Source organism: Corvus brachyrhynchos, unplaced genomic scaffold (assembly GCF_000691975.1).
Source record: "Corvus brachyrhynchos isolate BGI_N302 unplaced genomic scaffold, ASM69197v1 scaffold1056, whole genome shotgun sequence".
NCBI lineage: Eukaryota > Metazoa > Chordata > Aves > Passeriformes > Corvidae > Corvus > Corvus brachyrhynchos.
In genome coordinates, this window is record NW_008238427.1 from 42,544 (window position 1) to 55,560 (window position 13,017).

Consider the following 13,017-nt stretch of genomic DNA (forward strand, 5'->3'; position numbering starts at 1 on the left):
ATATATATCAGCAAATAATGTACCCTGAAGGATCTTAAATTTTAAACGGATAAGGACAAGTTTATTAAATTGCAATCAAACATAGAATAACTTGCTTAACTTTTACCTGAAATGCACACAATTTTAGACAAGGGATTTTTCTAACAAGCTCATATAAAAATCTTTGTATCAAAATTATACATGAAGCTAATCTGGCAAGAAATCATTCCAGTACTTAAAAATTATCTCCTGCATAGTCTTTCAAACAGTTACTCTGAAAATAATAGCTCTCTAACCTCATTTTTTTTAAATGAAGACATCACATACTTAAAAGTAAGTCTAGACCAAGAATAATGTGAAAACACCAGTTTTAATATACTGATGATAAAAAAAAAAAAGCATTTCTTGAGTTTCTGTTACATGTTTGATCCAAACCCCCATATAAATTGATGAAAAAACTCCCACTGACTTCAGGGAGATTATAAAAAATTAAAAAATCAGACCTACAGAAGATACAGTGGATATTTCCAATAGAAAGAAAGGGAATTACACTAAAATAATTAGGGGGAAAGTGTCTGTTTTAAAAAGAAAAATAACAGCTTATGGAGACATATAGCATTCTCTTTACTTAAACTGCGCCTATAAAAACTTTTAATTTCCATTACTAAAATTCTGATTTAATTTGCATTAGAAAATTTTAGCAAGTTTAACTGATGATAAATATACATTTTTGGCAGCTACAGAGAAGTTATTTGACATGAAGATAGGCCTCAATGGAAAGGTAACCAATAAAATCCCTGTGTATAGTGATAATAGTAAGAATTAAATATAGATTTCTAATATATAGTTTAAATTAATCTTACTTTAAACATCACAGTTTCAAGCCTGTCTATTCAGGATAACTATTAGTATAAAAAGATCCACAAGTTTTTGCATTAATTAAATGAAACTAGTGTTCTGGCATTCCCCATCACAAATAAATAATTATTTCAGTGGCATTCAAACATGGTTCAGAAGAAGCTCTTGCTGTCTGACCCAGACCAGCAATCTCCAGACTACTGCAGTTTACTTATCTGACTGTCAGGCCTTCCTCTAACATCCTGTGCCAAGGCTCAATCCATCCACTGACAGCTGCTTATCTTAGGACTGACAAGACTATTTTCATTCTAGCATGAAGGATGCAGTTTGATTGTATAAACAGAAGGAAGCAGAAGTACTTTGTGTGCACAGGTCATGCATGCACATGCAGTTGGGTGTGATTCATCTCACCTCATTTCAGCCAAAAGTTATCTATTCTAAACTGTTGATAAGGAAGGTTTAGACAACTAATGCAAGAGAAAGACTGCCAGAAGGTATCCTCTGAAAGGTGCTTCTCTCTTCCCATTGACTCAGGAGGAGATCCAGGGAGCAGCAAACTAAACACCTAAAAGGAGAGATTACTTCCACCCAACCCAAACACATATATATGTGCCTATTTGTGCGCACAATATAAGACAACTGCTTCCATAAATATGCCATGTGCAACACAGCAGAGACATTAATAAAAACTCTGGACAGAAAATGAACCCCTAAATGGAAGATAAAAAAAACCCCATCAGTTGTGCACATTTGTTATATATAGCTAAATCTTAAAGGTAAGCTTATTTATTATTTCGGCCTAAAATGAAGAAAAAAACCACTAATGTATGACATGTTCAAGCTGAAAAACTCAGGAGTAAACAGTTGAGGAAATGTTATGGGTTTGTATCTAGTCTGGTACTTATATAAATGTTTTAACATGCAAAAAGAGCATCTGGATGAATGCTCCTACTGTAGCAAACATAGCTCTACTGATTTTGGGGTATCTAAACAAGGATTTAAAGTTATATTTTCTCAAGTTTGGTGATGAAAGCTTAGGGTGGTTCCCCCTACACATCTTTAAAGGTGTTTATATGTGTGTGCTGACACATGCATGTGAGTATACTGTGGGTTTCTTTAAACTACATATATATTCTCTATAAAATGAAAACCCCAAAAAAAATGATACCATGGTTATAAAATGCAAAAGAGAAAACAAAACAAACATACAAAGAGAAAAGGAAACCTTTTTTTTAGCATAATCTAAAGTAACATCAAGATTTCAAAGATGAGATTTTTTTTTTTCAAGTTTATGATTGATTCAGATCAGGCTCTGCAATATTCCCATTCTCTGGAAAGATAGGTAGAAAATTGTTATTAAAAGTCGCTGGAAACTCTAACGTAGCATTGACATTTTGATAGCCCATGTAAAAATTAAACAACTGCTGTGGAAGTATTTGGCTATCAGGCATCTGTATGAAAGCCCCTGACTGTGTGGTAGGGGGGATTCTTTGGCCGACTAGTTGAATTTTAGGTTTCCTGGGCTCCAGTTGTTGCTTGCTTTCTTCGTCCGTGTCAAGACAAGTTAGCTTTTCTATCCACACGCGAAATTTCTCCTCTGTCTGCCTCTGCATCTCGGCAAAGCAGTTCATGACCTCTTCCAGGACATTGCCTATGCAGTTCCTATCCCACACGGTGCCCCTGTCAAGCAATCCTGGAATTTCCCTGGTCGCTCCTCCAGATCCCCCAGCACGACTGAAGCCAGCTTTAAAAACATTGAGGCCATTTGATGATATATCATTAAGTAAGAACATATTATTGCTTATTAAGGCATGCTAACTCAAGAAAACAACTTTTCTAATTCTGTCCCTTAGATATGACAACTGGGGAGGAATTAGCAAATATCAGCCAACAGTATTACCGTAAAAAAAAAAAATTTACACTCACTGAGGTTATAATAGACATTTTGGCTTCAAAATTATTTTTATTCTAGAATTCTCAGACAATCCTGTCAAAGGTCTTATTTTAAAAATAAACTAAATTAGTCCAATTCCCTTGCAATTTGTTTTTAATTCAACTGAAGGTGTCAAAAACCATCATACAATAACATGTTTAGTTCTGTTAAGCTGTGATCCAAAATACTACTGTTTAACCGTAAATCTGAATAATTATGCATATTTTACTTATATACTTGAACCCTTTTATAACAGACTGTTAAACACAGACAAAATTCTACATGAGATAGATAAAGGCTGATATAGTGACTGCAGCATCCAAAGTAGCTAAGCCCAAAGCTCTTGGTCTAATTTTGGAAAACACAATGAACACCAATGAAGAAAATAAATAACAAAAACACACAAGCATGAAAAGATATGTGAATGCTATGCTAATATATGAGGTAAAAGCAACCTCTGTTAGGTCTGATGGACACAGCTCCATCACAGTTAGTACACATGACATGTAGGAGTGATCAACCTCACACCAACTAGAAATGTGCTCTTCCTCACACGAGCCACCAGCTGTGCAGCATTTCTAGCATTAATTCTAGGCAAGGCAGAAAACAGGGCATAGTTGGAAGGAAATTGCTGTCCTTCCTTCTATCCATCAAAACGATGGTTAAAATGACTGGCTTTGGGATTATCAGAAAGAACTTTAGCAGCAAGAAGAAAAGGCCATCCTCATTACCTTACTCTACATATCAATAACAAAAGGCAGTAGTATCTATATTTTTATGTTTAGAGTTCACTCAGGAATCATCTAGGAAGCAATAAAACTGAAAAAACCAGAGGGTTTGTACCTGTTTGAGGAATAATAAACAATATGTGCATGCCATCCAAACACACAAACATTACCTAAGGTAATTCTGAAACAAGACAAGCATCACATTAAACTACACAAAGCAGCTACAGAACCTGACAATTTAATATGCAAATATGAAACTTGTGGGATCCTCTAGCTTAAGAATAATAGAAAATATCCTAAGAATGAGAGAAATCATTGCATAACCTAACCAAATCTTTACTAATAAAAATATAAGGCACTAAATCTTTTTTGGGATTTCACTGTGTACATGAAATTACAGTATTGCTTAAACAACACATTCTTTTTTGGAGCTATATAAATGAGGTATATATAAGGCCTTCAGTAACAGCTAAACAAGGCCCAGGATTATCATCTTTTTTTCCAAGCAGCAGCAATACTACCCATCAGGGGCCAAAAATATTCTATTAAACCCCCATTTGTTTACCTATCAGACAAGTCTGGGAATTCAGCGTTCGTGTCTTCTACTCAAAAATAAATATATACTTAATAGTAACTAATTAACATCCCTCTGACTGCATTTTAACTAAAATAATTACATAAAATGGTACCTTTTTCCTAAAATGTGGTTCCTTTTATATATCCAATGTCTTTTTCCTCCCTGAAAAAAAAAATATTCCTTCCATTCATGTACTCCTAGTATTGAACATCCAATATGATACTGTTCATCTTTAGTCAGGGATCTTATCCTAAAATCAAGTAACTAAATGACCGTCTCTCCGATTTCCACAGGCTTACAAACAGACACCTCTAAGTAACACTAAGTCTTAATTGCAATTTAAATAAAAACTATTGATGATGGTATGTGAGACAACCTAGACAGGTTTTTAAAGTTAAGAATGAACTAGCATGGTCAAAGTTGATAAAATTGTTTTGCAAACTGAAGAAACTAGGTATTGAAATATATATTACCCTGCAATACTATTTTTAAAAGGCATCGTTCATAGTACATCTACAATTTACAGTAGCAGCAAATCAATGTTTCAAATGCTTCCCTTGCAGTTCTTATAACAAGCCTTATTCAATCTTTTCTTTATTTGTGGCTTTCAGGGTTAAAAAAAAAAATCAAGCCTAATAAAAATGCATTTTTATATTAAAAATATTAGCATTTGTCTAACTGGTCTCTTTGCTATCTGTAAACTTACAACTCTATAGTTTCTTGAAGTTATGCCAAGTTAAAACACGAAGAAATTTGCAATTACAAAAGGGATCAGAAGCCAAGATTCGTATCTTATTTTCAAAACAATGCCTCCTGCAAAACAGCACTTAAGAAATGCCTCAACACTGTCTCTTTATGTGATCTATTAAGTATCATCTAAATAATAACCAAATCTAAAGTTATTTAATTTAGGAAGTCTGACAAGATAACAATTTAAGAAGATATGTTGCATCTTCATTCTAACTAGAAATGGTGTATTCCTCCCTGTTGTTATGCTTACTGACATTTCCAAATGAGTATATTACTGCAAATCCTTCTTAACAGATTATTTTTACCCCATTCTTATATGTGTCATTCTGAGTTACTTGAACCAAATTCATCCCTTGCAAGATTCTTTTTCCAAGGTCTATGTACAGTTCTTGGGAGGAAGTAACCTGGTTGAGAGTCCCTCATACATACACACTGTGCCCCCCCCTTTGGATTTCTTCATATTAAAAACAAAAAAAAAAAATTTTTTTTCTTTTTTTTTTTTTAACAAAGTGAGCTGCAACAGCTTTTCAACATCAACACTCAAACTTTTCAACAGATTCTTCTGAAAGCCTAAAACATGAGTCACCCTTATTTCAATTCAGAGTTTTCTGAGTTGTAGAAAGCACAATAATGGTGAAATGCCAATATTTTTCTATTATATTTGAATTTTTAAAAACCCTTTTCTTCTTTCAAAAAAAGTGTTTACATAGAAATAAATATTGATTCCCAGGCTTGCTCTCATGCCAATTTCATTCAGAGTTAATTTGCATGGTCAAATTTGAAATTGTTCACAAGAAAAACTTTCAACAGCAGCAGATCTAGCAGAACCTATTACAGGATTTGAAGATCATCCTCTTAGGCTGTGAATGCTATCTAGTGTTTAAGAATGGCAAAATCTTAAATGCCAACAGAGAGGCTCAGTTGATAAAAGATAAGAAATTGCTCTTCGTCTGCAGTAACTCAAATATCCTGGCATTCCCTTGAATTAAAGAGTCTGAGATTATGACTGCTCAGGTCAGTGAGAAGATTCTCAGTAGCATCCTTGAAGTTTAGATTGAACCTGTATTTTCAGGTGTAAATTAACACCACAGAAAGCATTCAGAATAACCTAACTTATATTGTGCTTAGCTCCTATGGAGCTCACAATACTTGTATTGAAGTATCACCAGTAAGATCTCAACTCTACTCTTCAGTCTTTCTTGAGAAGAAAAACAAGCCTGACAGTATTTTAATGCACATGACATTTGAGTTCAGCAGAGAGAACTGACTCTCTATAGCATAACTGCTCTGTTTGCAACTTCATGGCATTATGTATTCACTAAACATTTTCCTTACATTACTAATTTAGCCAAACCTGCACTATTTAAATGGAAAAAGTTTAGTTAAACATAAAAGACTACCGCATTCTCAAATGTGGCACTTCAACTTTCAGACCACACACAAGCAAACTGTTGGCTCTTACAATACATGCGCTGAGAGAAGGTTAAGAGCCAGAGTATGTATAACCTTCATACATGAAGGCCACATTAACTGTCACTAAAAATTTTAGAGCATCTCTGTTGGCAAAGCTATTTTTCAGACTGGTTGAAAATCAGTCCCAATAATAAGCGATGTTGAGACCGTAACCAACACTACAGCTGAAGTGTCCAAATACACTGAGGGGAACACAGACTACCTGTAAGACTCTTCTGCATCAATGCATAGACTTTTTCAAAAGTAAATGCAAAAGTTTTTTCATGCTTATGTCCTGATACTCAAGTTCAAGCATCAAGTTAAACCTCTTTTGACTGTGTGCAGAGGACATTCATGCACTGAATTTCCAGTAATGTTTTTTGATACCTTGTAATAATTTCTAACTATATGTTCATTCCCTAAATTTTGAAGATATTCACAATGTAATGCCAAGTGCACTAAAGCAGCTTTCTAGTCAAGAAAAAGAATTTAAATACTTTGCCAGTTCCAAGAAGAGGGATTGCAAATGGCACGTGAACCTACCACTGCGATGGAGAGCTGGGAGTCCTACTCAGACTCACAGCTCCACTGCATGTGTTAAGACCACAATATTTCATTAACCCACAAGTAGCATAGGATGCGTTTTTGGCCAACCTTGTCCTTATCTCTATAGAGAATGTTTTTCTCCTGTACTTGGAAACCATTTCCCCCAAACCAAAATAATTTCTATTTAAAGGAAAACCGCAATGTGGCAGGTACACATTGCACCTAATTGCAGCAAAAGGACAGTTCAAACATTTGAATGTCATAAGTGGAATTTAGCATAAAGCAAATGATATGTGCTATGAAATAAGAAAAAGCATCGTTGTTCCTCAGGATGGTTTGTGCACTCCCATATCTTGCATCACAGGCAAAACTGGGCCTTAGTATAATCATAACTAAATAATCAAGTTCTTCTGTGTACTACAATGGGACCTCTTCATTGCAAGCATCTTGTGGTTAAGACCAAGAACTCAAATACAGAAGACCCTAGTGACACAAAGTACCCTAGAGTGGTTTCAGGTCTCTGCAATGGAAGTCAGAAATCTAAGCAGATCTGAAAATACCCTGTGGTGCCTTCCTGGGTCACAAGGTCCTTTTATGACTTAAAAAAAAAGAATATAACCTGGGGGACTTATTGTGTAAGTTTGGGGAGTTTTGCGAGGTGGGGAGAAACCTGTCCCAAAACTCAATGAAATAGTCTTCTTCAACAAGCTTTAAATGAGGCTTTAATTGCCCAGCAAAGTATAAATAGAGTAAAGAAAAAGGCATAAAATTATAAAAGCTAGAAGTCTGAGTAACTATTAAATTGGTAAATATTTTTAGATCCCTATTAAAAGTTTACTACACAATAATTATAGACTATGCCTTTCCCAGACTTTCTAATAATAAACATTTACTTTGTGCAACCTGCTTCCGAGCAGTATGTGGGAAAAATCCCAGTTCTCATGATGACAGAATCATTCACCAAAACTAAGTCAGTTAAAACAGTTATTTGTAAAATCTGGTGGAAATATTTTAATTCATCTAGCAAACATTAGTTCACCAACTTAAGACTAATTATTGCAGTTTTCCTTTAAATCTTCATGCCCTATGTAAGCTGACATTTATCTCCAAAAAAACCCCAATACCCCAACTTCTAACACAAGAGGCAAAAAGGCATGTAATCTAGTAAAAATTGGCAAACCAAAAAGTTTATTTTTATGTGATTTTATTTTTGATTGCCATATGATGATGGTTCTGTGGTATAATATGCTGAAATAATTCTTCACACAAAATCTTGTCCACAGCACTTGAGCTAATAAAATAACAAAGACTCAGCAGACAAAAAACTTGAAGAATTACTGTTTCTTTTGCTAATAAAATGATGAGAAGGCCCCTATAATTTGCTGCCTATAATCTTAACACAGATGTGTCAGAAAATTAAAAATATAGAAATTATAGATCCTTATGACATAGGAAAATGGTAACAGCTTTGTCTAAGATGTTGAAAATTTAGGTGTGGATATAGCTTGGGCACCCACGTAAACAAATTCATATTTATATCCTAAAATAGGTGACCAGCTGCAATCTGCAAGAACTTACAATAAGGCTAAGCAGGTTTGTCATGCACTGAAACATAGAGCTGAAAGCACAGTGCAATAATGAACAGGGCCTTACTGTAACACAGGCAAGAGGTGTGCTGTGCCATTTCTAACACAGCTGCCAAGCTGTGGTCTTAAGATATTAAAGCAAAGCTGGCTATTTATCTTAAGAATGTATTTATTAGATTATCACCATCTAATGGGATTTGACAGCACCGACAAGAGCTCATCTAGGCTTACAAATGAAAAGATCAGAAAATTCCAGAATTCAAAGATAGTCCTTCCTCCAATTTACCATTTCTATGCTTTGTTGGTGTGCAAAAGTGATCTGAAACCTCAGAACAGATTTTAAAATTTGCCCACATCTTAATACACTGCAGTCTTCAAATTTACAGAGCTGCAGTTCTCCTGATTTTTCTCAAGTGTCACTCATCTAATTTAGCACGACAGCTGAAAAATGATGTCAGATGTGTTACAGTTCAGTTTAAAAAACATCCTCTACCTGGTATCTCTGCAGTGATTGTCTTGCTGCTCCCTGAAACCTCTTCATCATCATCTGATGAGCTCGTGCTGGAGTCACAGGTCAGGTCACTGTCGCTGGTACTGCTGTCCTGCAGCAGGTTGTACTTCTTGCGAGCAGCTGCCTCCCGCTTCTGTCTCAAGAGCCGGATTCTTTCTTTGTGCTTTTGACTTCGATGACCTTTTACCTTGGTAGCTCGACCATTCTGTTTATCACTAGATTGTCGGTTTTTCTTGGCAGCCATTGTTGAAGTTTCACTTTCAGACCTGGATCTCCTGGATTTCCTCCCAACTGCAGCCCCAGACACTGCAGAAGGGTCTCCCTCTACAGCAGCTTCAGCTTGACAGGGCTCATTCTCTTCTGCAGAAGATGTGTCTGAGTCAGCCAAATGCCCGCTGGAGGAAGGAGAAAGCATGCAGTGATTAGAAGAGTCACTCTCATAAACTCGACCACCCATTGGCTTATCGCTCTCTGTAGATGCCAGCTGAGACTCTGAAGAGTCCCGCCTCAGTTCCATCAGTAAGCAAGGCATTGAAGAAAGCACCGCTGAGTCTGCTGTAGCGTGCACGTTGTCTTTTTGAGTTTGTGTCTCAAGTTCTATAGGTCCATCTTCATCAGGAGCAGTTTCTTGCTTTTCAGAAGTCTTTGGTGGAACTTCTGAATCAACAAGTTCTGCTTTTCCCACTGTCTCCATCTTCATTTCAGAACACCAAGGTCCTCCTGGTCTCAAAGCATGGAGCACGTGGTCTGGAAGACTGGGTGAACTAGATAAGGTCTTCAGCAATACAGTAGCCTAAACAAGAACGGAAGAGGAAGAATAATTTACCCAAATAACTCAGTCCTGCTCTTCACAGTATTACCTAAACAACACATTGCTTTCAGTTACAGATAGTATGGTTCATAAAATCCTAGAATGGTTTGGGTTGGAAGGGACCTTCAAGGTCATCTCATTCCAAACCCCCTGCCATGGACATGGACACCTTCCACTAGACCAAGTTGCTCAAAGTCCCATCCTGGCCTTGAATACTTCCAGAGATGGGACATCCACGACTTCCTTGGGCAACATGTTCCAAGTGCCTTACCACTCTCACAGTCAAAACTTTCTTCCCAATATCTAATCTAAACCTGCCCTCTGTCATTTTGAAGCCATTCCCCCTTGCCAAAGTCCCTCTCCAGCTTTCTTGTAGCCCCTTTAGGTACTGGAAAGTGCTCTAAGGTCTCCCCAGAGCCTTCTCTTCTCCAGGCTGAACAATCCTAACTCTCTCAGCCTGTCTTCATAGGAAAGTATCATATTGGTTTTTTTCATTTACTTTTTCCTAGTGAACTCATTGTGTTACACCAAACTATTCTTCCTTTTACACACACATGAAAGATGGTACTGGAGTCACATTAAATTTGATTATTCTAGTGAGGTGAATCACAACAGATCAGAAAATAAAAATATTTCTGAAGTCTTACTTTATAAAATTTAATATATCCTAAGCAACATATGCTAAACTTCTTTACCTAGAACTGGAAATATACTTTAATGCAGAATTTTAGTCCTTATGAACAATGCCAGCCTGAAATTCCTAGACTTGGTAGTCATCCACCTGGACAGACCAGAATACAGTTGTTTCCATATCTATGAGAAATCTACTTTTAGATGAACAGGACCTCAACCTTATAAATTATATTACAAAGTTTTAATGGCAATTTGAAAACTTACAGTACCAATGTGACATAGGAGAAATCCTGTCACTTTGCAGAGAAACTGAGCAGTTGCTGAACATTACAAAGCAAGACTACAAACACCTTCCTTTTCCAGTGGAACCACTCTGCCAGTAGACTTTATGTACCAAATACTTATTTATAAATAAATACCATGAAGTGCTACTAAATTGTCAGAGACACAGTTTACAACATCTATAGGCATTGCCTTTAGAAGCATTAGCTATGTATAACAGATTTGCTCTCAGCAGAGAACAACCACGGATGCCGGTGAGTCACGTAAAGACTTTTTAGGAGTACCCAATACACCATTCAAGTGCTCATTGAGTCTCCCATACAAGTCCTGGTTATATGAGAACCTACAGGCTGACCTAATTTCTCTCAAATCTGCCAGGAAAACAGCATCTAATAGTATGGGTTGCAAGCAAGAAACAGTATCCACCCACATCAGTATCCTACATTTTACATCAAGTTATAATTTAATAAATTTCATTGCTTCAGTGCAAATACAAAAAACAAGCTGTTTATCTGATTGATAACTTGTATGTTATCAACCCAAAAGTACCTGAAGCATCTTCAGGGAAATTTTTAGAGATCAATAGTTATCATTTTACCTTCATTAGTCACACTTTGCCTTCCACCTAAATTTCCACTTGCAATTCAACATATAATAAAGATCTTTCATTCAACACATTTGCTTACAGATGAATGGTATGGAACAAATAATTTATGGGTTTAGAAGTATAGAAACAATAAATTTACAGCACTTAAAAAAAGTGTAGATGAGAAAAAGCAGTAGTAATATTTAATCTACTGCTTTTAAAAAAATGCATTTCTGCAGACAAGGGCAATTAGTATTTGAAGAGTCTGAGAAAGCACAGATGGCTCAGAAAGATTTTTCAGTACCCTGACAATCCTTCATCAGTTTTCTGATCCATCCCAAGCTTCCTGTAACTGTATGTATGTAATTGCATGCTGTTTCCCCCCCTCCATCTGCAGCACAATATGAGGCTACTTCCCTGATTCTAAAAGGTGCTGTGAAAAGCTCAGTGTTGTCCTGTCCACCCTAACCCACTTTGAAACTTCATTTTTAAAGAATATTAAAATAGAGTTCATGCTTCCTTTGGGCTAATGAATGAAATGCTGTATAGTGCAAGGGAATGATGAAAATACTTATGGGAGAGAAACACCAGTGTTAAGGAAAGAAAGCTTAGTTAATCTCGGACAACACAAGAAAGATAAGTTCAGGTCTGCTAAATGAGGAAAAAAACCTCCAAACACACAGCAAAGCATTTTACTTCCAAAAAAACAAAAAGAGGAATAAAATACATACTGTAAAATACAGGAACATACATATAAAGAAAAAATGTTTGTGAATACTGAGTAAAACTCTCTTGAAGAAAGCAACTTAAAAGAAGAATTTTCAGAGATGGTAATTTAATGTAGGAACCAATTTATTTCCAAGGCCACAGCACAGCATCAACAAACCCAAATGAGTACAAATGTTCTGAAACATAAATGCATCCCTATACTGTAATAAAATCATTATTTCTATGTATTTCACCCACAAATCTATATTATCAAATAATTCTCCTATTATATGGGTAAGTAAAACACAGATTTGATGACTGACTAACCAAGAGTTATACACAGTGGGATTTGTATTGTACCTGCTAGAGCAACTTCCAGCTTTTCTAAGAATTTAAAAATGTACATGCAAGGAAAAATTTGGTTGCTCAAACACATATCAAAAGAGTACTAGTTTGGCCAAAAGAAATATATTTAAATATTCATACTCATAACTGCAGAACAGCTTCTGCACTATTCAGCCTTTTAGCTCAGAGAACAAATAACAGAGCTTGACAATAAGCTAAAGAGCAGCCAAAGTGAACTAGAGACTTTTCACAAATATCCTACTTGGAAATATCATCTACATCGCAGCTCCCAAAGGGACTATAAGAACACCTGTACTTGCTTTTCCATCTCTCTGGCCTATCAGCCAGAAAAAAATGTTTCATCTACATGTTGCCACCTTGCTAACAGTCTAATTACAATGTTTTTATGAGACTTTTTCATTATTAAGTAGGAACTTTAACTACTCAAACCATGCTGGTTTGATCCCTCAAACAGTGATCAGTGAATTATATTTTCAGTGAGATGGCAGCACAGGGACTAGTAATTTCACAACACTATATCTGGTCAACATCAACCTGTGTTTCTGTGTGCATGGAAAAAATACTTGCTCTGGTGAGGTTTGTACTCTCCAGGTCCCTTGGGCTGACTATTTAGACATCAAAAATTTGAGTATTAGTGTGTAAATAAAATAGAACTTTGTCTTTATCTCAGTGGAAAAAAAGTCTACTGTGACTCAGTTTGATGCAGGGAAG

The 13,017-nt window shown here is 36.0% G+C and overlaps 1 protein-coding gene across 1 annotated transcript; it reads right to left on the reverse strand.

Annotated features, from left to right (window-relative positions):
- Nucleotides 1-2,126: 2,126 nt before the first annotated feature.
- LOC103617097 (uncharacterized protein C18orf25 homolog) lies at nucleotides 2,127-9,709 on the reverse strand. Its single transcript, XM_008635353.1, has 2 exons — nucleotides 8,903-9,709; nucleotides 2,127-2,581 (listed from the first exon to the last, which is right to left on the reverse strand). The coding sequence occupies exons 1-2, from the start codon at nucleotides 9,618-9,620 to the stop codon at nucleotides 2,127-2,129; spliced, it is 1,173 nt and encodes a 390-aa protein (XP_008633575.1). The 5' UTR covers nucleotides 9,621-9,709.
- Between the last annotated feature and the right edge of the window lie 3,308 nt (nucleotides 9,710-13,017).

Bases quoted from the DNA above. Each gene is read 5' to 3' on its own strand.
- LOC103617097 (XM_008635353.1), bottom strand. From the start codon at position 9,620: ATGAAGATGGAGACAGTGGGAAAAGCAGAACTTGTTGATTCAGAAGTT. The intron at 2,582-8,902 runs GTAGAGGATGTT...ATGTTTTTAAAG, and splicing joins AATCACTGCAGAGATACCAG to CTGGCTTCAGTCGTGCTGGG.